The 21,612-nt window shown below is 47.7% G+C and overlaps 1 protein-coding gene across 1 annotated transcript in view; it reads left to right on the top strand.

The window, feature by feature from the left end:
- Positions 1-1,938: 1,938 nt before the first annotated feature.
- The window catches only part of LOC107106174 (netrin receptor DCC-like), a 173,983-nt gene continuing 154,309 nt past the window's right edge, over positions 1,939-21,612 (top strand). The window contains exons 1-2 of the mRNA XM_015406286.1: positions 1,939-1,990; positions 15,035-15,355. Coding sequence (XP_015261772.1) covers positions 1,939-1,990; positions 15,035-15,355 — 373 coding nt within the window. The remainder of the gene's footprint in view (positions 1,991-15,034; positions 15,356-21,612) is intronic.

The following is a 21,612-nucleotide window of genomic DNA, read 5'->3' on the forward strand; positions in this document are numbered from 1 at the left end:
CTCTTTCCTCAGTAGCCTGTCTCATGAATCGAAACGGCCCCAGAGTTTATAATTATACATAAAATGAAACGTAAAAAGTAAGAAGTGGAATAAAAATGTCCTAAATAAAATGAATACATTTTTAAAGGGAAGATTTTGATCATCAGACTGGCTGGATAACTGAGCTGAGCCTTGATAACACCCTCAAACATTCAAGATACCATTGGCATCAAGTAAAACCTTATGTGCTGTTCATGTTGATTGTTTGAATTGGGTGTCCCCACTGGGGAGTGCTAGGCCAGGCTCTGGATCAGTCTCTCCCTGAGACCAGATTCCCCACCTAGTTCTTCTGAGTGTCCCAGACACAGAGCACACCAGCGGCTGAATGTGCAAGAATGAAGGAAGAGTGTCAGACTGCAGCTCTTGCAAAGGCAATGTGAGGGGCTGTGAGTCTTGGCAGATTGACTCCCAGGGAAGGGAGGACCTGGTCATAAACACCCCCACGCAAATGCCTCAGTGTGGAAGTGCCTGCTTGGACCTGATCCTGGCTGTTAGCCTCCGCTCCCTGCTCCTGCAACCTTGGACTGATTTCCTGGCTTTCTGACTTTCGGCTCTGTTGCTGGACTTGGTTTCAGACTGCATATCCAGTTTCCAGTGCATGGTAACCATGATGACCAGCTGAGCCAGCACAGCTGCCCAAACAGCTGAGCTGCAGGAGCAGGTTATGTCATCAGAACTGGGGTCCAGTCATTTGTTGAAGCATTCTGGGGGTGGTGGAAATTGCAGTCCAGTCACAGTCAACTTATGGAGACCCCTCATGGGGTTTTCAAGGCAAGAGATGAACAGAGGTGGTTTGCCATTGCTCATGACTCTAGACTTTCTTGGTGGTCTCCCATCCAAGCAGTAACCAGGGCTAACCCTGCTTAGCTTCCACGATCTGATAAGATCAGGGTAGTCTGGGTTATCTTTCTATGGACCTTTGACTAGATAGTACTAAGGCTGCAGTTAGGGTTGGTTTTATTTTTTTCCAACCCTGTTTTTTTTTGGGGGGGGGCTATTTTTATCTCACTTCTCCCTTGTAGGTAGATCAAGATGGATAGCTGTGTTAGTCTGTCTGTTGCAGTAGAAAATAGCAAGAGTCCAAGTGCACCTTAAAGACTAACAAAATATGTGGCAGGGGGGAGCTCCTGCCACATATTTTGTTAGTCTTTAAGGTGCTACTGGACTCTTACTCCTTTCTCCCTTGTGTGAGTCAAACTTGTGATTCCCTATTTTTGCACCCTTTTATATTACCTTACATCAGTTGTTTGTTTGTTTTTAATGGGGAACATATTTTTTAAAATATTTTTAAAGAGAAAATGCTTTTTAAAATTTAATTCTGCATCGACAAGTTAGCATTACACATTATGGATGTGTATGATGTGCATATTATAAATACCATATACGTTACAATATAAACAACTTGACAAAACCAAAAGTGAAACAGTGGGGAATGGCAACCATTGACACACATACCACACACATCAACAAGTGTGAAAAGGAATGAAACAGGAAACATCCATCTCTGGCTTGAGTAGGCTCGCTCTCGCTCTTTCTGTTCTCGCTTTTGTACATTTCTGCTCCTCCCTGGCCCCTTCGTTTTCCCCTTCTTTTATTCCTTCCCCAGCTCTCAGCACCGCTCTTTCCCCACCACTTCCCCCATCCTCCCAGCCCCGCCCCCTGTGATAAGCCCGGATGCCACCCCATTATCTAGGGTGTGGTGTGAGCTGGGCCGGTGGTGGTCCTATCGGCCCGTGGGCCGTGCCACCGACACTGGCATGTAGGGTGCTCCAGGTGTGGGCGTCGGCCGTCTGCTGTTTCCTGTCATCACTCGCATTGCCGCCACCCTGTGTGGTTCCTCAGGGCACTGGGCTCTGTGGGCGAGCCCGGCCGGGGCATTGTGGCCCCCGTGTGCAGGCGATGACTGTCATGCCACATCGTCCTGGCTTCGTCTGTGACTGGGGTGCTCCTGGTGAGTCTGACGGCCAGGGGGTGTCGCCGGGGTGTGGTCGAGGAGTGAAGAAAGTTCAACTCTGAAGTCCTCTTCTGAACTTCCAGCATTTCATAACACGAAGGGCTTTTTTCTCTCCCTTCTTTTTTTTTGACTTTATCACATATTATCAAGAAGAAAGTGCAGCTAACTGCATACAATATAGAGCTGTCATCCCTAGCCTTAGACACATTTGTACTGCTGGAGTATCGATCTCGTGGGTTATACTGCCATCAATAAAAAGGCAGCCTAATGTTGCCGTGGTGGCTCAGAGGTTAAGATGCTGAGCTGCAGACCGGAAGATCGGTAGCTCGGCAGTTTGAGACCCAAGTGCCACATGACAGAGTGAACTCCCGTCTCTGGCCCTAGCTCCTGTCAGCCTAGCAGTTCGAAAGCAAGAAATTGCAAGTAGATAAATGGGTACCACTTCGGTGGGAAGGTAACAGTGTTCCGTGCGCCTCGGCATTTAGTCATACCAGCCACATGACCACGGAGAAGTCTTCGGACAGAGCTGGCTCTTCAACTTGGAAACGGAGATGAGCACCGCAACCCTAGAGTTGGATTCGACTGGCTTTCGAGCAAGGGAAACTTTTACCTTTACCTAATGTTGCAGGGTTGATCATAATTAGGGTTACCATATTTTGAAATGAAAAAAAGAGGACTTATTTCCCAACTGACTGCTTCGAACAAGTGATCAGTATGACAAATCTCATTTTAAATACCCCTAGGCAGGGCTCTTTTTGTAGAAAAAGCCCAGCAGGAACTCATTAGCATAATAGGACACACCCAAGAGCAAAACCAATTAGCATATTAGGCCACACCCCTGACCACACAGCTGATTAGCATATTGGGCCACACCCACCTTTTACTTCTTATTCTGTTTACCTTGTTTGTTGTCAAAACCCAGGGCTTTTTTGTAGCAGGAACTCCTTTGCATGTTAGGCCACACACCCCTAATGTAGCCAATCCTAATGAGTTTCTGCTGTTGGGTGTGGCCTATTATGCTAATTAGTTCCTGCTGGGCGTGGCCAACTTGGGAGCCAGCCGGAACTCCGTTCCTGCCCAAAAATAGCCCTGCCCCTAGGGATACCATTCTCCAGGTGGAGGCAGGGGATCCCCTGCTTTTGTGGGTTCCCGCTTGCCGCCGGCCAGCTGGCCAGCAGGAGGAAATTCCCCCACCCGACGCCATGTACGATGTGCTGATGTCACCCGGAAATGACGTCAGCACATTGGTGATGTGGCACTCTGCTTTTTGGGCAAAACTCTATGGCTTGAGGCCATTTTTACCATAGAGTTTTGCCCAAAAAGCAGAGCATCGCCCCCGCATCACTGACATGCTGATGTCCCCCCAAATCCTCCCGCCAGTGCGACAAACGGACCCGGCAACTCTAAATACGCCTACTATTTAAGCTGGTGATAATTGCTACTAACTAGGAATATTCCTAACCTTCCAACCCAAATAGAGGAAATTGACATCAGATATTTTTCTTTAAAAAGAGCCCAAAAGAGGACAATGCCAAAAATCGAGGACACGCCCTCTAAAAAGAGGACATCTGGTAACCCTAAGCAGACTTTATGACCTCGATAGCCCTTTAGAATAGGTAAAATACCTCATGAAAACTTTGAGCTGTGCGGCTTCGAAGCTTCAGCACAGAAAACAGATACAGCAGCTGAGCAATCAAACAGATATAAGCAGATTAGTCTTCCGTATATTCCGTAAATGGCCTCGCTGCATACAGAACATAAGCTGATGAGAATAAGACTTTCATTCCTGTGTTTGATTTTTGTCCTGCTCTCCCCTTTATCCTTAGGTGGCTTTAAAAGGTGGTTGAAACAATAAATGGAGAAAGGTTAGTTGTCTGTTGCTTTTAGCCAGGATGGGCACATGAAACCTCCATGTTCAAAGGCAGTATGTCTCTGAACATGAGATGATGCAGGAAGGGAACGGGGGGAGAAGACAACTGCTTGAACACCTGATGCTGTCTTCTAGTGATTCAGACCCTTGGTCTCTCGAGGCCAGTGTTGTCTCCTTGGGATGGCAGTGAGACCTGGGGATCCCCCAGAATCACAATACCTTACATCAGTTGTTTGTTTGTTTTTGTGGGTTTCTGCTTGCCGCCAGCCAGCTGGCCAGCAGGATGAAATTCCCCCACCCGATGCCATGCACAATGTGCTGATGTCACCCGGAAATGACGTCAGCACATTGGTGACGTGGCACTCTGCTTTTTGGGCAAAACTCTATGGTTTGAAGCCATTTTTACCATAGAGTTTTGCCCCAAAAGCAGAACATCGCCCCCGCATCGCTGACACACTTTTGTCCCCCCAAATTCTCCCGCCAGTGCGACAAACGGACCTGGCAACTCTAAATATGCCTACTATTTAAGCTGGTGATAATTGCTACTAACTAGGAATATTCCTAACCTTCCAACCCAAAAAGAGGACATTGTCATCAGATATTTTTCTTTAAAAAGAGCCCAAAAGAGGACAGATGCCAAAAAGAGCCCAAAAGAGGACAATGCCAAAAATCGAGGACACGCCCTCTAAAAAGAGGACATCTGGTAAGCCTAAGCAGAGTTTATGACCTCGGTAGCCCTTTAGAATAGGTAAAATAGCTCATGAAAACTTTGAGCTGTGCGGCTTCGAAGCTTCAGCACGGAAAACAGATACAGCAGCTGAGCAATCAAACAGATATAAGCAGATTAGTCTTCCGTATATTCCGTAAATGGCCTCGCTGCATACAGAACATAAGCTGATGAGAATAAGACTTTCATTCCTGGGTTTGATTTTTGTCCTGCTCTCCCCTTTATCCTTAGGTGGCTTTAAAAGGTGGTTGAAACAATAAATGGAGAAAGGTTAGTTGTCTGTTGCTTTTAGCCAGGATGGGCACATGCAGGCCCGTAGCTAACGCGGGGCCCACGGGGCCCAGCCCCCTAGCAGTTTTTACGGGCCCCCTTCCTGAGCCTCGGCTCCCCTACCCCAACTCCCCCTGATTGCCTGTCAGCCTGTTGGCACCAGGATGGGCACATGAAACCTCCATGTTCAAAGGCAGTATGTCTCTGAACATGAGATGATGCAGGAAGGGAACGGGGGGAGAAGACAACTGCTTGAACACCTGATGCTGTCTTCTAGTGATTCAGACCCTTGGTCTCTCGAGGCCAGTGTTGTCTCCTTGGGATGGCAGTGAGACCTGGGGATCCCCCAGAATCACAGCTAATCTCCAGACTACAGAGATCAGTTGCCCCAGAGAGAAAAAAAACACAATGCTTTGGAAGGTGGACTCTATGGCCCTGTTCTCCACTGAGGTCCCTGTCCTCCACAGGCTCCACCTACTAATCTCCAGCAGTTTTCCAACCTGGAGCTGGCAACCCTGCCCACCCCACACCCATCGGCCAATGGCCAGGGAGGAGGACCAGCAACCCTACTTTCCAGAGTTTCAGGTGCAGGTCTTCCACATTGGTGTAGTAGTTAAGAGTGCGGACTCTAATTTGGGAGAACCGGGCTTGATTCCCCACTCCTTCCCATGCAGCTGTTGGGTGACCTTGGGCAAGCCACAGTTCTCACAGAGCTGTTCTCTCAAGAGCAGTTCTCAGTCAGTGCTCTCTCAGCCCCACCTGCCTCTGTTGTGTCTGTTGTCGGCAGAGGAAGGGAAAGATAATTGTAAGCCACTTTGAGAATCCGAGTGAAGGGTGGGGTATAAATCCAGTCTCCTCCTCCTAAGGGCTGTCACGTAGAGAAGGGCAAGCAGCTGTTTTCCTGTGGGCAGCAGAGGATAGGACTCACAATCACAGGTTTAAATTAAGGGTGGGAAGGTGCAAGCTGGATCTTTTTGACAGTCAGAACTGTGCCACAGTGAAATCCGCTGCCTAGGGAGCTGGTGAGCTCCCCCTCCCTGGCAGTCTTCAAGCAGCGGCTGGACAGACACTTGTCAGGGATGCTCTAGGCTGATCCTGCATTGAGCAGGGGGTTGGACTAGATGGCCTCTATGACCCCTTTTAACTCTGTGATTCTATGATTCTATGATCCTGCATTGAGCAGGGGGTTAGACTAGATGGCCTGTATGGCCTCTCCCAACTCTGGGATTTTATGATTCTTCTTCTTCTTCCTACTTTGTCCTTTGAACTGGAGATGCTGGAGATTTAACCTGGGACCTTCTGCATGCCAAGCAGATGCTCTGCCACTGAGCCACAGCCCCTCCCACTGCTTGCTTGCAGGCTTCCTTCCAAGATGCTAGCTGAGAGGTGTGTTAGTTTGATCCAGCAAGACTCTTCTGATATTCTGACTGAGCTTTCTCGCTGTTCTGGGCAACTTGGGGATTCTATTCCCGCTGCTGGCTGCAAATTGCAGTTTGCCTTCACCCCAGGAGCTGGATCTGACACATGCTCGGAATGAAAAGAGCCCGGCGCATTTGCAGGCTTACATTTCTGACAGCGAATTTGTTTTTTGTTTTTTTGTTTTTTTAAAAATAGAGTATCTTTATTTTGTGTGGGGGGGTTATTCTATCAGCCGTTTCTCATCGTCGGGAGAGTTAGGGGCTGTTTTGTTCCCCCCCCTTCCCTGTGTTCAGGGGAGCATTGCCATAGACTAAATGAAAAAAGCTGTCAAGGGCAGAGAAAACAAACCGCGAAATATTTCTCTCTTCCTCTTTCTTCTTTTTCATCTTGGGCATGGCTCCTTCTGGCGGGTGTGGATTCCCACCCCCCCTTCCCGAGATAGGACTGTGATTGTCAAAACGGCGGCATGTCTTAATTGGCAACCTTGCTTGTTAACACCATAGGGCGCGCTTGCTCCGGCATGGCTGGCCATTTCTGCTTCTGACGCAGGCTAAGGACAGGTGTTCGGAATGACCCAGGTGTTTGGAACGAATGCAACAGTCTGGTGATATTCGGGCAGCCCCTTGAAGCTGCTGCAGGATACAGGTCAGAGGCGGGGCCAGGATGGTATAGACTAGAGCAGGGGTCCCCAACACGGTACCTGTGGGTGTTGTGTTGTCCACCAACACCTTCTCTGGTTTTTAGGAAGTGAGTGAGGCCAGGTAGGGCTTTTGCCCTGCAAGGCTTCGGACTGATGGATTGATTTTATCTTTTCTCCCTTCCTCACATTACAAGAAGTTGTGGGCACACAATGAAATTGCTGAGCAGTCGGGTTAGAACGGATAAAAGGAAGTACTTCTTCACCCAAAGAGTGATTAACGCATGGAATTCACTGCCACAGGAGGTGGTGGCGGCTACAAGTATGGACGGCTTCAAGAGGGAATTGGATAAACATATGGAGCAGGCTCAAGGTGGCTCACAACATAAAATCAGCAAACATTAAAACCAATAAAGCAATAAATGCCAATAGCCGATAAGATCGTGTCAAATTTGGGTCTCCTTTGCCATGATCCTTGCCGTGCTTTTGCTATTCATTCATTCTGTATGCCCATGTCTTCTGTCGGTTCGGGGGGCTGGTGAGTGTGTGAATGTGTGGGTGTGAGGACTGCTTTGCTAGAAGGCGTGCTAGCTTGTAACGGCATCAAGCGGGGGCCTCCCTTCCCTGTGAAGAATGTGTGCTTGACCTTGGAAGCTAGACACTGCTCGACACTATACTTGCAGGTGCCGGGGGGAGGGTTAATGGTGCACAGTGGAGTTTGGTGGGCTGAATGCATAGGTGTGATTGGACAGGTATGGGGAGGGGGCTTTTGAACTCTTTATATTATCTGAACTGGCACCAAGGGGGTCAGTTCTGATACAGATCTCATTAGCTTGAAATGTCTTTGCTTCTCAATAAACAAATCACTGCCAAGAGCATGTTGCTGGAAGTAAGTTTGTTCAAGAGTCTGAAAAATTGAACCCATAGTCTATAATATAATTACCCCCTCCCTGCAAAAAAAAATGTTATTTTCAGTGCCCACACAGTACCCAGAACAACAGGGCATTGGAAACGGGTCGTGAACCGTGCCATGGACAGGACAGGCAAAAAACAAATAGGAAGAAACACAGTACAAGGTCACAACGAAAACAAAAACTACAAAATAACAGCACATCAAAGAAACTGTAAATACTGTAATCAAATATACTCAGTATAATGTGTCACATAATATATAACCAAAGTACACCACCCTCCAACTATTATTGGAAACAATGTCCAAAAAAGTAAGTCCAGTTCATATAACAACTTGTTAAACCTCCAAATGTTAAATGTCCAAAGAGACAAGTCCAATAAAGGAAACAAATGAGTGGTGAGAGGAATCCAAGAGATTCGTCAGGACAACGCCTCCAAACACGATATGAGTGTGAACCAGTTCCCAGATTGCTTCACGTGTTTGCCGGCTTCATAATCGCGTATTGCTTGTAGCTTTATCAGGACAGAGCAGAGGGGCCAGAATAGTTGAACGCCCGCCACCTCAACTGAAGGCCTGGCAGAAGAGCTCCATCTTGCAAGCCCGGCGGAACTGTCATAGGTCCCACAGGACTCTGATCTCAAGCGATTGACCGTTGCAGATTTGATTGGCTGTGCAGATTTTTTTTTAAAGAAACGTTGCTTTGGCAGCCGCTAGGACCACAGCACAAGGATCTTCACTGTGTGTTAGGGTTGCCAGCTCTGGGCTGGAAAACACCTGTAGATTTTAGGGGTGGAGCCTGGGGAGGGCCGGGTTTCAGGCGGAGAAAGGATGTCAACAGGGTACATAGAGTCCACCCTCCAAACCTGCCATTCTCCAGGGGAACTGATCTCTATTTTCTGGAGATCCGTCGTAACAGCAGGGGATCTCCAGGCCCCACCTGGAGGCTGGCAACCCCACTGAAGTTAAGCGGTGGCCATCCTTTTGTGGCTGGCTCCGCCTCCTGCAGCAATAGTTTTGCGGCCGCCATTTTGTTGCTGCGCCCGCCATGCCATGTCAGAATTCCAAATGTGCCACAAGGAGTTTGGGGACCACAAAACATGTAGGGAACCCCTGGTGTAGCAGTTCGAGTGTCAGACGTAGGGTCTGGGGAGCCCAGTTTTGACTCCTCACTCTGCCATCGATGTGGCCACTGTCCCTCAGCTAGAGTTGCCCAGTCCAGGTTGGGAAATCCCTGGAGATTTGAGGTTGGAACCTGGGGAGGGTGGGGTTTGCCATAGAGTCCACCTTCCAAAGCAGCCATTGGCTCCAGGGGAGCTGATCTCTGTCCTCTGGAGACCAGTTGTAATTCCGGGAGATCTTCAGCTACCACTCGGATGCTGGCAACCCCGTGGGGAAATGTTTCTACACCTCTTTACCTGCCTATCCTCTGTTCTGTGTTGTGGATTCCAGTGACTGCTTTGTATTTTTTTAAAATCAAGGCAGTTGTCTTGTATACTTTGGTTTTTAGAATGATTTTTTTTTAAGTAGGAAGGATCAGAGAATCAGAGAATCATTGAGATGGAAGGGGTCGTAGAAGCCATCTAGTCCAGCCCCTGCTAAGTGCAGGATCAGCCTAAATCATCCCTGACAAGTGTTTGGCCAGCCACTGCTTGAGGACTGCCAGTGAGGGGGAGCTCATACCTCCCAGGGAAGCTGATTCCACTGCTGAATTACTCTTATTGCAACAATTCCCACCCACCCCCATATCCAACAGGTACCTTTCCGCCCTTAATTCCCCCCCCTAATTTAAATCCCCCCCATATCCAGCCAGTTTGGTGTATGGGTTAAGAGTGCAGACTCTAATCTGGGAGAATTGGGTTTGATTCCCCACTCTTCCACATGCAGCTGCTGGAGTGACTTTGGGACAGTCACAAGTTGTTTCAGAGCTGTTTCCTCAAGAGCAGTCCTCAAAACAGCTCTCTCAGCCCCACCTACCTCACAGGGTGTTTGTTGTAAGGAGGGGAAAGGAAAGGAAGTTGTAAGCCACTCTGAGACTCAGAGTGAAGGGTGGGTTATAAATCATATTTCCTCCTCCTCCTCCTCCTCCTTCTTGCAAATCCTTTCCTTTGCTGCCAGCAGGAACAGCTCCCTGCGCCTCCTCTAAGGAACAGCCCTTCCAATACTTCAAGAGAGCCATCCTGTCCCCCCTCAACCTCCTCTTCTCCAGACTAAACATCCTCAAGTCCCTCAGCCTTTCCTCACAGGGCTTGGTCTCCAGGCCCCTGATCCTCCTCCTCCCTCTCCTCTGCACCCACTCCATTCTGTCCACATCCTTTTTGAAGTGAGGCCTCCAGAACTGCACACAATCCTCCAGGTGCGGCCTTACCAATGCAAAGGGAAGCCTTGACCTTCACACTCTTTTATTTTAAAACATCAGGTATAGCTCAAGTGTTCTCTCAGCAACTCCTGGGATAGAATTTACATCATCCTTCTTGGCTATAACCCGATGACTCTTGCCTTATGGTTTCTTCACTGCTGGACTGTGATGGAGTCTCCCGGCACAATAGTTCAGAGATGGTATCAATTTCTTTCACAATCCAAAATCCTTCCCCAGTTATTCAAGCTGTTAAGCGCCATACACCAAAGCAATTTCCAGCTAACTATAGCTTTTGGAGTGAATATGAATTGCTGGAATTGTGACTCCATGGCGGGGGTAATTGCATGAAAAGAGAGTTAATCTTTGTTTAACTCTTGCGACTTTATGTACTCTGCACAGTGAAAGCTGACAAAGCACTGCTGCTTCGAAATACGGGGACTGTTTTCCAGAGGTAATAGATCCCTAACGCAAAATTTTAAACGGTCTTGTTAAGTATGAATAGCATCCTTGGTGTAGTGTATAAAATGTCCGTTAAAAGGGGGTGAGAATGCAGAAGAAGAAGAAGAAGAAGAAGAAGAAGAAGAAGAAGAAGAAGAAGAAGAGGAGGAGGAGGAGGAGGAGGAGGAGGAGGGGGAGATTGGATTTATACCCCACCCTTCACTACCCAAAAGTGTCTCAGAGCGGCTTACAAACCCCTTTCCCTCCCCCTCTCCAAAACAGACACCCTATGAGGTAGGCAGGGCTGAGAGAGCTCTTTCCAGAACTGTCCTTGAGAGAACAGCTCTTGTCAGAACTACGGCTTGCCCAAGGTCATCCAGCCAGGTACAAGTGGAGGAGTGGGGAATCAAACCCAGTTCTCCCAGATTAGAGTCCGCGCACTTAACCACGACACCAAACTGGCTTTGATTTCTTGATTTTTCAGGTCCCTGTCCTCCCCAGGTGCCATTGCTAAATCTCCAGGAGTTTCCCAATCTGGCAACCAGCAGGGGATGTGGGGGACTTAGGAGGAGAAAGAGAAAGGCCTAGGCCTCAGTGCCATCAGGACATAGGAAGTGACATCTTCAGGCCAGCAACATCCAGGTGACTCTCTGGTACTTGGGCAAAACTCTATGGTAAAACTGGCTTCTAACATAGAGTTTTGCCCAAATACCAGAGCATTATCCATATGCTGCCATGGTGATGACATCACTTCTTGTGTGATACAGGCAATGAGGCCTAGGCCTTTCTCCTGGTAAGCTCCCCCCATTGGCCATGTGATCGGCAGTGGGGGTAGGGTCTGGAGGTGGGGACCACTGCCTCTACTGGGGGGGGGGTCTGGTAGCCCTACTACTAACCCTACCCCCACCCTCTACCATGTTTGCTTCAGAGGGCGGGGAGGGCGGGGTAAAAATGCTTAAATAAATAAATCAAAATAAAGAGTACGTGTGCTACTGTGCATATATGTCATATACACCTGTATTCTGTGAGGCCTAAAGTTGACTTCAGGGGGTTAAATTCAGAGGAGATGACCAAGGTTCAGAAGCAGGACAACTGCTTGGCATGCAGAAGACCCCAAGTTCAATCCTCGGCATCCCCAGTTAAAAAGACCAAGCAGAGGGTGATGTGAAAGACCTTTGCCTGAGACCCTGGAGAGCTGCTGCTGGCCTGAGTAGACAATACTAACCTTGATGGACCAAGGGTCTGATTTGGCATAAGGCAGCTTCATGTGTTCAAATATGTTGGGATTTGTGTGTTCTCAGTTGTACCCTGGGCCCATACTGGAAACTGACTTGGTTACTTCACTCTAAGGTTGTATCAAATGCAAGTGTGCCTCGAAATATCCTCAGTGGGTTGCAGAGAAGATTAGCAGAAGGGGAGAAGCTGTCTTTCAGGGGAAGCTTGCCTGTTGTTGGTGATTTTCAGGAGCTCTATTATGATTCCTCCAAACCCCAGAGGTCCATTAGTGGCTATTAGCCACAAGGTATAGATGGAACGCTCTGACCCTTTTTAAAATGCCTTTGTATTCGGTTTTAGTAACTGGTTGCTAAAGAGTTTTTTTCCTGTCATTTCAGACAGACCTGTTTTAGTAAGTAGCTGCTACCAGAATTTATTGACCTGTTTATACAAACCCACTTGCATCCGGTTAGCAAAGTGTGGTTGAGCCACTTTTGAGGGAAACTGCTTTTTTTCCATTTTCAACCCCTTTGTTGCGCTTCTGAATCGCTGTGGTGTGCTGTTTAAAATGTCCATCGCACTTCCGTCCATGCCACTTTTTTCTCCACTGTTTTTCACTGCACAATCTTATGTGGACTTTTAAAAATGTTCTAAGTTGAGTGCTATAGCATGAAACCGATATAGCACTTCAGTGCTATAGCGGCACCATTGAGATGCATGGAGTCAATGATGCCGCTGTACCACTGAAGCACTATATCAGTTTAACGCTATAGCACTCAACTTAGAACGTTTTGTAAAAGTCTGAGGAAGACTGTGCGGTGAAAAAGGGTGGGGGAAAGCAGCACTTTTAAAACTTACCATAGTGCTTAAGAGACGGCTTGTTAATGGAAAGAAATTTGCAGTATGAACCCCCCATTCCTGAATCGCTTTACTTGAAATTGGGCAAACAATGAATAACATCCAGTTTAGAATGTAAATGTGAAAAGGGCCTATGTCTGGGGTAGTGATGATCTATATTTGTGGTGCTTGAGGGTCAACGGAGGAGGGGCTTGAGGGGAGAGCTTCTGGAGTTCTGGCCCCACTGGTGGACCTCCTGATGGCACCTGGGTTTTGGCCACTGTGTGACACAGAGTGTTGGACTGGATGGGTCATTGGCCTGATCCAGCATGGCTTCTCTTATGTCCTTAAGAGCAGAGGTCCATGAGTGGCTATTAGCCACAAAGTATAGATGGAACACTCTGTCCGGGGCAGTGATGCTCTGTATTCTTGGTGCTTGGTGGGGCAACAATGGGAGGGCTTCTGGAGTTCTGGCCCTGCTGGTGGACCTCCTGATGGCACCTGGGTTTTGGCCACTGTGTGACACAAAGTGTTGGACTTGATGGGCCATTGATCTTGATCCAACATGGCTTCTCTTATGTTCTTATATTTCACAGAACACAATTTGAAAACAACTGTAATCATAAACAGTGACACCAAAGCTCATAGCAGACAAAAGCACTGAAACTACCCAAGGAAGGAGAGGAAGCTTTTCTTTTCTCATAACGGGAATGATGTATCTCTTTCTTTCCTTATTCCACTTAGGTGCTCTTATATTTCATAGAACACAATTTGAAAACCACTGTAATCATAAACAGTGACACCAAAGCACATAGTGGCCTTTTAAAATCCCTCTCTGGCTGCTCTAGGCTTACTGAAGCTCCTCTTTTGCATTATATAAAGTTGCAGGTAGGATTGAGACACTGGCCGCATTTTGGTAATGGTGGAAATGGCCTGGTGGCACTCGGGATTTCTAATCCTCTTCTCTAGGAATTTTTTCACTGGGGCAAGCTCTGTTGAATAATGGCACCACTTTTGGGAGTAAAATTCCTCTCCGTGCAGAGGGCTGGCACTGAAGCAAGAAAGCACTTAGAGCAAATCCTAGCTAAGCCCCACAAATAAGAAATAAGATCTGAAGTTGCAGTTGGGCCTCAGTTTTTCAGCTGAGTCTGATGTTAGCGCCTTCTTTTTCAATATGCTATCAGGCTGAAAACTGGGGCCTTTGGGGAGGCAGTGTTGCATTCTTAGATTGCAAATTAGTCTCTCGCCTCTCATTATTTTGTTTGCACAGCTCCGTAAGACACTAATATATTATCTCCTGACCCTGCTCGGCAAACACGGCTTTTTCTTAACGAGAACCTGCATGGTTCCCACCAAACCTTTCCCGCAACCAAAATCCAAGGCAGATTGGGAGTCTCCTCTTCAGGTTGGAACCACTAACCTAGGGACTGGTGTGCTCTCTTGCTCTCTCTGCGTGGTACTTTTCAAGCATATGGACATCTACTGGAATTGCTGTAGTTTGGCTTGCTCCAGTTTGTTCTATGAGCATCAACTGGAATTGTTCTAGTTTGGGTTTCTTACACTGAGCTGTTTTAGATGGCCAGTAAAGCACCTCTGAACTATATGCTTCCGTGAATCTTTGGTGGGATTTTTGAGTAATGTCCAAATAGTTTCTTGAGAGCTTTAACACGATCCTCAGGGGAGAGGATGTGGCTCAGTGGTAGAACATCTGCTTAGAATGCAGGAGGTCCCAGGTTCAGTATCCAGTTAAAAGACATCAGGTAGCAGGTGATGTGAAAGATCTCTCTCCCTGAGACCCAGAAATCTATTACCAGACAGGATAGACACTATTGACCTTGACCAAGCAACAGCCCAACTCCTTATAAGTTCACGCTGCTGAAATTTGCCTAAAGCATGGTTTGAGTTTGATTTGGATGTTCAGCTGGAGGACCTTCAAGCATTGTTAAAGGGATTTCTCTTAAATTAGTAATTTTTCTGGGTTCTTGACTAATTTAGGATTGTCAGGTCCTCCATGGCCACCAGTGGGGAATGGGGGGTTGGGTTGCCAGTTCCAGGTTGGGAGATTTGGGGATGGAGCCTGGGGAGGACACGGACCTCAGTGGGGTACAATACCATGGAATCCTCCCTCCAACGCATCCCTTGTCTCTAGGGGAATGGGGGAGGGCGGGATATAAGTTCAATTAATAAATAAATAAATAAATAAATCTCTGTAGTCTGGAGATGAGCTGTAATTCCTGGGGATCCACAGGCCCCACCTGGAGGCTGGCATCTCTAGGCTAACCTGATGTTCTTCAAACACAAACAGTGCCTGGGAATATGCTCAACTAACTGGATGATTCTCGGCTGTTCACCTTAACAGGCACACAAGTCAAAGGATTTACAACGCTGCGGTTCCTGATCGAGCCTTCAGATGCCGTCACCATGCGAGGAGGTAACATTTTGCTGAACTGCACCGCGGACTCGGATCAAGGGCTTCCGGTCATCAAATGGAAGAAGGACGGTGTCTTTTTGAACTTGGCGGTGGATGAGAGAAGGCAGCAGTTTTCTAATGGATCTCTTTTGATACAAAATATAGTCCACTCCAGACATCATAAACCCGACGAGGGCCTTTATCAGTGCGAGGCCTCCCTAGAAGGAATCGGAGCCATCGTCAGTCGGACAGCCAAAGTCTCAGTTGCAGGTAAGAGGTCTATTGGCCAACACGAGAATGTCCTTGTCTTCATTTAACATGGGTTGCTTTCACTGGAACAGACCGGAACTGTTTCGTTTGCTTAAAGGATGGGTTGTTTCCCTATTGCTTGACAGAGCGTGAAAGCAAAGGAGGCCTTTATCTAGCAGCAGATCTGGCAGTTGCCAGGCAGGATTTTGGTTTGTTCAACCAACTGTCAGCAAGCTGCCAAAGACTTCTGTGGGTTCCTAGGGTCGTGTCTTTTCCATGGTGGAACCCCCCCTTCCTATGTATCTGCTTTGTTGGGGGAACACATTCGCTTGCCTATTGCATTCCTTTCTATGTACACTAGAGTTGCTTTTAACTGCCGTAATCAGCAAGGTCACAGGTGTTCGGGGAAAGTTGGCTTCGCATAGTTTATGATGAGCTTGATTTAACATGGGTTGCTTTCACTGGAACATTACTGGAACTGTTTTATTTGCTTAAAGGATGGACTGTTTCCCTATTTCTTGACAGAGCTTGAAAGCAAAGGAGGCCTTTATCTAGCAGCAGATCTGGCAGTTGCCAGGCAGGATTTTGGTTTGTTCAACCAACTGTCAGCAAGCTGCCAAAGACTTCTGTGGGTTCCTAGGGTCGTGTCTTTTCCATGGTGGAACCCCCCCTTCCTATGTATCTGCTTTGTTGGGGGAACACATTCGCTTGCCTATTGCATTCCTTTCTATGTACACTAGAGTTGCTTTTAACTGCCGTAATCAGCAAGGTCACAGGTGTTCGGGGAAAGTTGGCTTCGCATAGTTTATGATGAGCTTGAGCGTATGAAGACTATAATTGTTTATTATTTAGTAGCCGTTGCTTCTCAGGCTTTCGGCGGGAGCTTGACAGCAAACCCGCGCAGGCGGGAACCATGTCCATTGGTTATTGCTCTTTTGAACTTGCTTTATTATCCTTTGCCCTGACCGTTCTGGTTATTCCAAACAGTCTACTTGTTCCAGTTTCTTCATGGCTTCAATAAATATTACTTTGCTACAAACGTGTATTTGATTGACAGCTGGGGGATTCGGACACCAACTAGCTGTGGCCAGGAGTAGGGCTGCCAACCCCCCCCAGGTTTGCCAGGGGTCCCCCATTTTGGGGGGGGTTCTACCCGCCCCCAATACTCACAGCCACCCCTCTCCCTTCTCTCTTGTGAGAGTGGGGTGGCTGCTTTTAAGTGCATGGACGTTTCCTCCCAAGCCTGATCTCCCCTTGAGATCAGGCTTGCAGGGAAATGTCAGCGTGCACTTAAAAGGGAAATGCCGGCTCTTTGCTCTTAAAGGGGAAACGCAGCTCCATGCACTTAAAAGGGAATCGCCGGCTCCTTTAAGTGCAGGGAACTGGTATGAGGGTAATTATGAAGTGTGTATGTAATCTTGCATTTATCAAGTGGAATTTGTGAGAACCTTACATAGAGAGTTTAAAGTCTATAGAGAATGGGTAAAGTAAATAATATAGTAAACAAGTTAAAATGAAATAGGATAAATTGTTCTAGAAAGGCGTACAGAAAGTGCTGATTTGTATATTTGGCTTCTCTATATAAGAGTTGAATATATGGTATGTGGCATGGTATATGGATAACAGTTTTTAGGATTTATATGTATCTATATTGCTACCTAGGTTGTATGTTTGTTTGTGTGGCATATTGAAAACCCAATAAACAGATTATTTTTTTAAAAAGTGCAGGGAACTGGCCTTTCTGGAGATCGAGTGGGCGGGCGGGGTGGCGGACGTCCCCAACGTGACATCATCACGTTGGGGATGCCCCGCCCCCTCCAGGAACGCCCCCAAATTCCCCCGCTGGGGGCGGAAGATGGACTTGGCAACCCTAGCCAGGAGACTTCAGGGAGATCATCCAGACCAGCATGGGAGCTACTGAGGTGCAGAAGACTTGGTGATAGGGTACCAAAGGTGCAGATTACAGGGGTCAAGCTAGCCTCGCAAGGCCAAGGGGTCCCATCCTGTTGGTTCATGTTGCCTAAAGTTAGTGGGGAAATGAGGTTGTGCTGGACTGAACTTTCACCTTTGCCCTTCATGGGGACAATGGCTCATGCATATCTAGTGAATGGTGATCGAGGTTTTCAATCATCTTTAAAATCTACATGCTAAACCGTATAATGCATTTATTATGTTCATATTCCTTGTACTTTTCATATGTCGTGGTATTTACTGACGACAACATTGTGGAGGGGTGGATAGGCTTGCCAGCTCCGGGTTGGGAAATACTTGGGAATTTGGGGGTTGGCGCCTGAGGAGGGTGGGGAGGGGAAGGACTTCAATGGGGTATACTGCCATAGAGTCCATGTTCCAAACCAACCATTCTCTCCAAGTGAACTGATCTCTGTCACCTGGAGATCAGTTATAACCCCAGGAGATTACAGAGTCGGAATCTTTCCAACCCGATGATTCTATGAGATATCCAGCCACCACCTGGAGATTGGCAACCCTAGGTGTGGGATGCCATGTTTTGCCCTGGATTATCTCTCTGGTCCAGTGGGGTATTTTCTGACCTGAAAGAAAGTTTTGAAGACTGGCTTGATCATCACTCTGAGCATTTAGAGTACCATAATTTGGCTTCTGGTTACAGACCCCTATTGCCTTTTGGTTCCTTTTCTGTGGCCCTCTGTCAATTTGATGAAAACCACGCTTGACACTCTTACAGAGATCAGTGTAAAGTTGGAGTATGGTAGACCTTGAAACTGGCCCCAGAAGAGTTTGAATACTAGTAGTTGAGGGGAGGACATGGGGAAGTCTCAAAAGCATCTGGCTTGCCACTGTTAAAAAGAAGACGTGGGACTAGATGGACCCCAGGCCTGATCCAGTAGAGGTGGTCTTCCATGCCTACAATAAACTGAAACACTATTAAGACCACACAACAGGAAGCAGCAAAACATGAACGTCAGAAACCTGAGAACGTGTTTCTCAGTTTAGACAACCCTGTGATGTCGATTCGGCTGAGAGATGGTGATTGGATCAAGATCGTTGGGTGAATTCTGTCACTGAACAGGGATCTGAACCTACGTCTCCCTAGTTGTAGCGAAGACACTCTAACTAGGGTTGCCAAGTCCTCCCTGGCCACTGGCAGGGGATGGGGGGGTATAGGGTTGCCAGATCCAGGTTGGGATACTATTGGGTATTGTAGATAAGAAGCTGGAGACTGACCAGTTATGAAGATACATAGAGAGTTTATAAAGTAATAAAGGTGAATACATACAGAGATATTTACAGGCTATTGAACAGCATGCCGTGCCTTAGTCTATGAGAACTAAGTCCCCTCTAGCTTACCAAGACGATAGCTATTATGCTGAACCCCAGCCAATCTCTAACAAGGTGATGCAATCTCTAACTCTAACAAGACCTAAAAGAGCAACACCTGCTAGAAGCACCCGCCTGTAGTTACATTATTACTAGCCTGACAGCTAGGTTTAACAGACAGATCAAACTGATCTATAGTAACTGCTTGCTACCTCTAACGCTCAGACATATATCTCAATTTATACTCCTGGAGATTTGGGGATGGAGCCTGGGGAGGACAGGGACCCCTGTGGGGTACGATGCCATTGAATCCACCCTCCAAAGCATCCATTTTCTCCAGGGGAACTGGTCTTTATAGTCTATAGATGAGCTGAAATTCCAGGGGATCCCCAGGCACCACCTGGAGGATGGCATCCCTAGCTCTAACTCAAAAGTCCCCAGTGTGCTACATATGGGTGTCATGGTTCCCACCAACACCTTTCCTGGTGCCCACCACGTATTTTTGGAAAGTGGGCGGTGCCAGGTGCAGCTTTAGCCCAGCAAGGCTTCTTATTGGCCACTTGAGGTTTGATTGGCTGTGCAGGTTTTTAAAAGGTTGCTTTGGCAGCAGCTGCTACCACAGCACAAGGGTCTTCAGTGGGTGACTGAAGATAAGAGCAAAGATTAAGTTGTCTGGCTTTGCCTCCTGGAGAAGCTCTTTGGTGGCAGTTGGGTTGCCAGCTTCAGGTTGGGAAATACCTGGAGATATTTTTGGAGGGGGGGCGGAGCCTTAGGAGGGTGGGGTTTGGGGAGGTGAGGGACGTCAATGGAATATAACGCTATAGAGTCCAACTTCCAAAGCGGCCATTTTCTCCGCGTGAACTTATCTCTGCCACCTGGAGATCAGTTGTAATAGCAGGAGATCTCCAGCCACCCCCTGGGGGTTGGCAACCCCAGGTGGCAGCCATTTCGCACCTTCCATTCCAAAGGTGTCCCTAGGCTCAGAAATGTTGGGGACCCTCACTCTAACCACTATACCACAATGGATCTCTGTTTTGTGGGGTAAGGCCCAAATCATATCTTTTCAAACGGTCTCCATAAATGATGAGCTGACAAACTATGGTCCCTGCCACACGGCGGTAAAAAGCATGGCCAAAGTGCAGCTTTTTACCGCCACACCAAAAGAGACACGCGGCGGCGGGATCACACAGATCCCCTGAACTGCCACGCAGGTGCTCCCCGGCACGATCAGATGCCGGGGAGGAAGCCACTGACGGGAGACCGAGGCAGCCGGCTGCGCATGTGTGCGCATGCACAGTTCGGCCAGGAGCCTCGAATGCTCCTGTCGATGGACGCGCCGGCAATCCCACGGCCATGCTTGCTGTGGCGTTTTAGGTAAGTCCTTCTCTTTACTAGGTTCTTTTTTGCTCCGCGTTACTGGGTTGTAGGGATGGATCGGGGACGGGTGCGCGCCACTTCCCAGATGTTGCGGTTTGATCGCGCCCGTTTGCTGCGCCCCCGATCCGTCCCTCTTCCGGTCCAAAACCTCCCGTGTGACCGGGGCCTATGTAGCCACAGGGAAGACAAGCCCAGCTATGCGAGCGCGGTGGATTTTGCCCCACACAATCTCGTCTTGGGCAAACAACTTTTTATTTTAAACAAACATGAGGGAAAACTCCTCCTCCCTGCTGAAAACATGTTTCTCCTCCAGAGACACGAAGTTCGACGTGACATTTCTGCCACAGTAATTTCTTTCTGACAAGCTACTATTCAAGCTTAAATATGCCTAATCAACCCTTTGTTGCTGTGTGGTATTTGAAGCATGTTTATTATCTTCAAAAAAACAAGTGGCAGCCTTTGAAGCTGGGAATTAACTGGTTTCTAAATTAATTCAGAGTAAAATATATATATATATATATAAAATACCAAACTCTTGTAAGTTGTGAAATGTATTTCTTAAAGAAAAAAAAAATCCTCACAGTTTTTTTCCCCTTCCTTTGGCTGACAGGAATTAGACAACTGATTGGGTTCCAAAGCCTTCCTTTTTGCAGCTCATTTTTGTTGAAGTGCCTCTTCTTCAGAGGTGATAACAAATTGGCCTCTTCTGGAATCACAAGATGATTTGGGGTGTTTAACAAACACTTGCCTTGGGATTCATGACCCTCCCGGAGGTTGTGAAATCTGACAATTTGCCGCATTATGATGTCTGAGTTCCACCATTCAGGCCTGGTACTTAGCTGTCATGTATTTTAGCGGTTTGCTCTTTTCTGTTTATCTTGGGCTTAACAAATCAATAGGTTACAGAACTTTGAAGTAAACCTCCAAATGACGAATTGAGACTCAACAGAATGAATGGTGAAGATTCACAATGAATCCTAGAGTTTCTCCCAGGGGCTCAGGGCGGCCTGTATGGCTCTCCCTTCCATTAATTCGTCTTTACAACAACCCTGTGATGTATGTTAGGCTGAGTCTGGCTCCAGATCACTCGGGCTGTGATCATACACACTAAATAATCTACTTTCAGTCCACTTTTAGTGCACTTTCCAGCTGGATTTTGCCAGTTCACACATGTGGGCGATTCAGCATGTAGCATTCATTCCACATTTTCGCAGCTGGGACCCATCAGAGGTCCATCAGCGGCTATTTTAGCCACAATATATAGATAGGAGCTCTCAGTCTGGGGCAGTGATGCTCTGTATTCTTGGTGCTTGGGGGGGTAGCAGTGGGAGGACTTCTAGTGTCCTGGCCCCACTGGTGGACCTCCTGATGACCCCTGGTATTGTTGGCCACTGTGTGACACAGAGTGTTGGACTGGATGGGCCATTGGCCTGATCCAACATTGGCTTCTCTTATGTTCTTACTAGGGGGCGAAGCCCGTTGAGGAGGTAGACAACGGGCCGGCTAGAGAGGTAGGGTGGGTGGGTGAAGGGAGGAAGGGGGGAGGGAGAACGGTGGCCCCATCTGTCTTGCGAGGCAGGTGGGTGGCCGAAGGGGGCGGGTGG

This window comes from Gekko japonicus, unplaced genomic scaffold (genome assembly GCF_001447785.1).
Source record: "Gekko japonicus isolate JY-2015 unplaced genomic scaffold, Gekko_japonicus_V1.1 scaffold1552, whole genome shotgun sequence".
NCBI lineage: Eukaryota > Metazoa > Chordata > Lepidosauria > Squamata > Gekkonidae > Gekko > Gekko japonicus.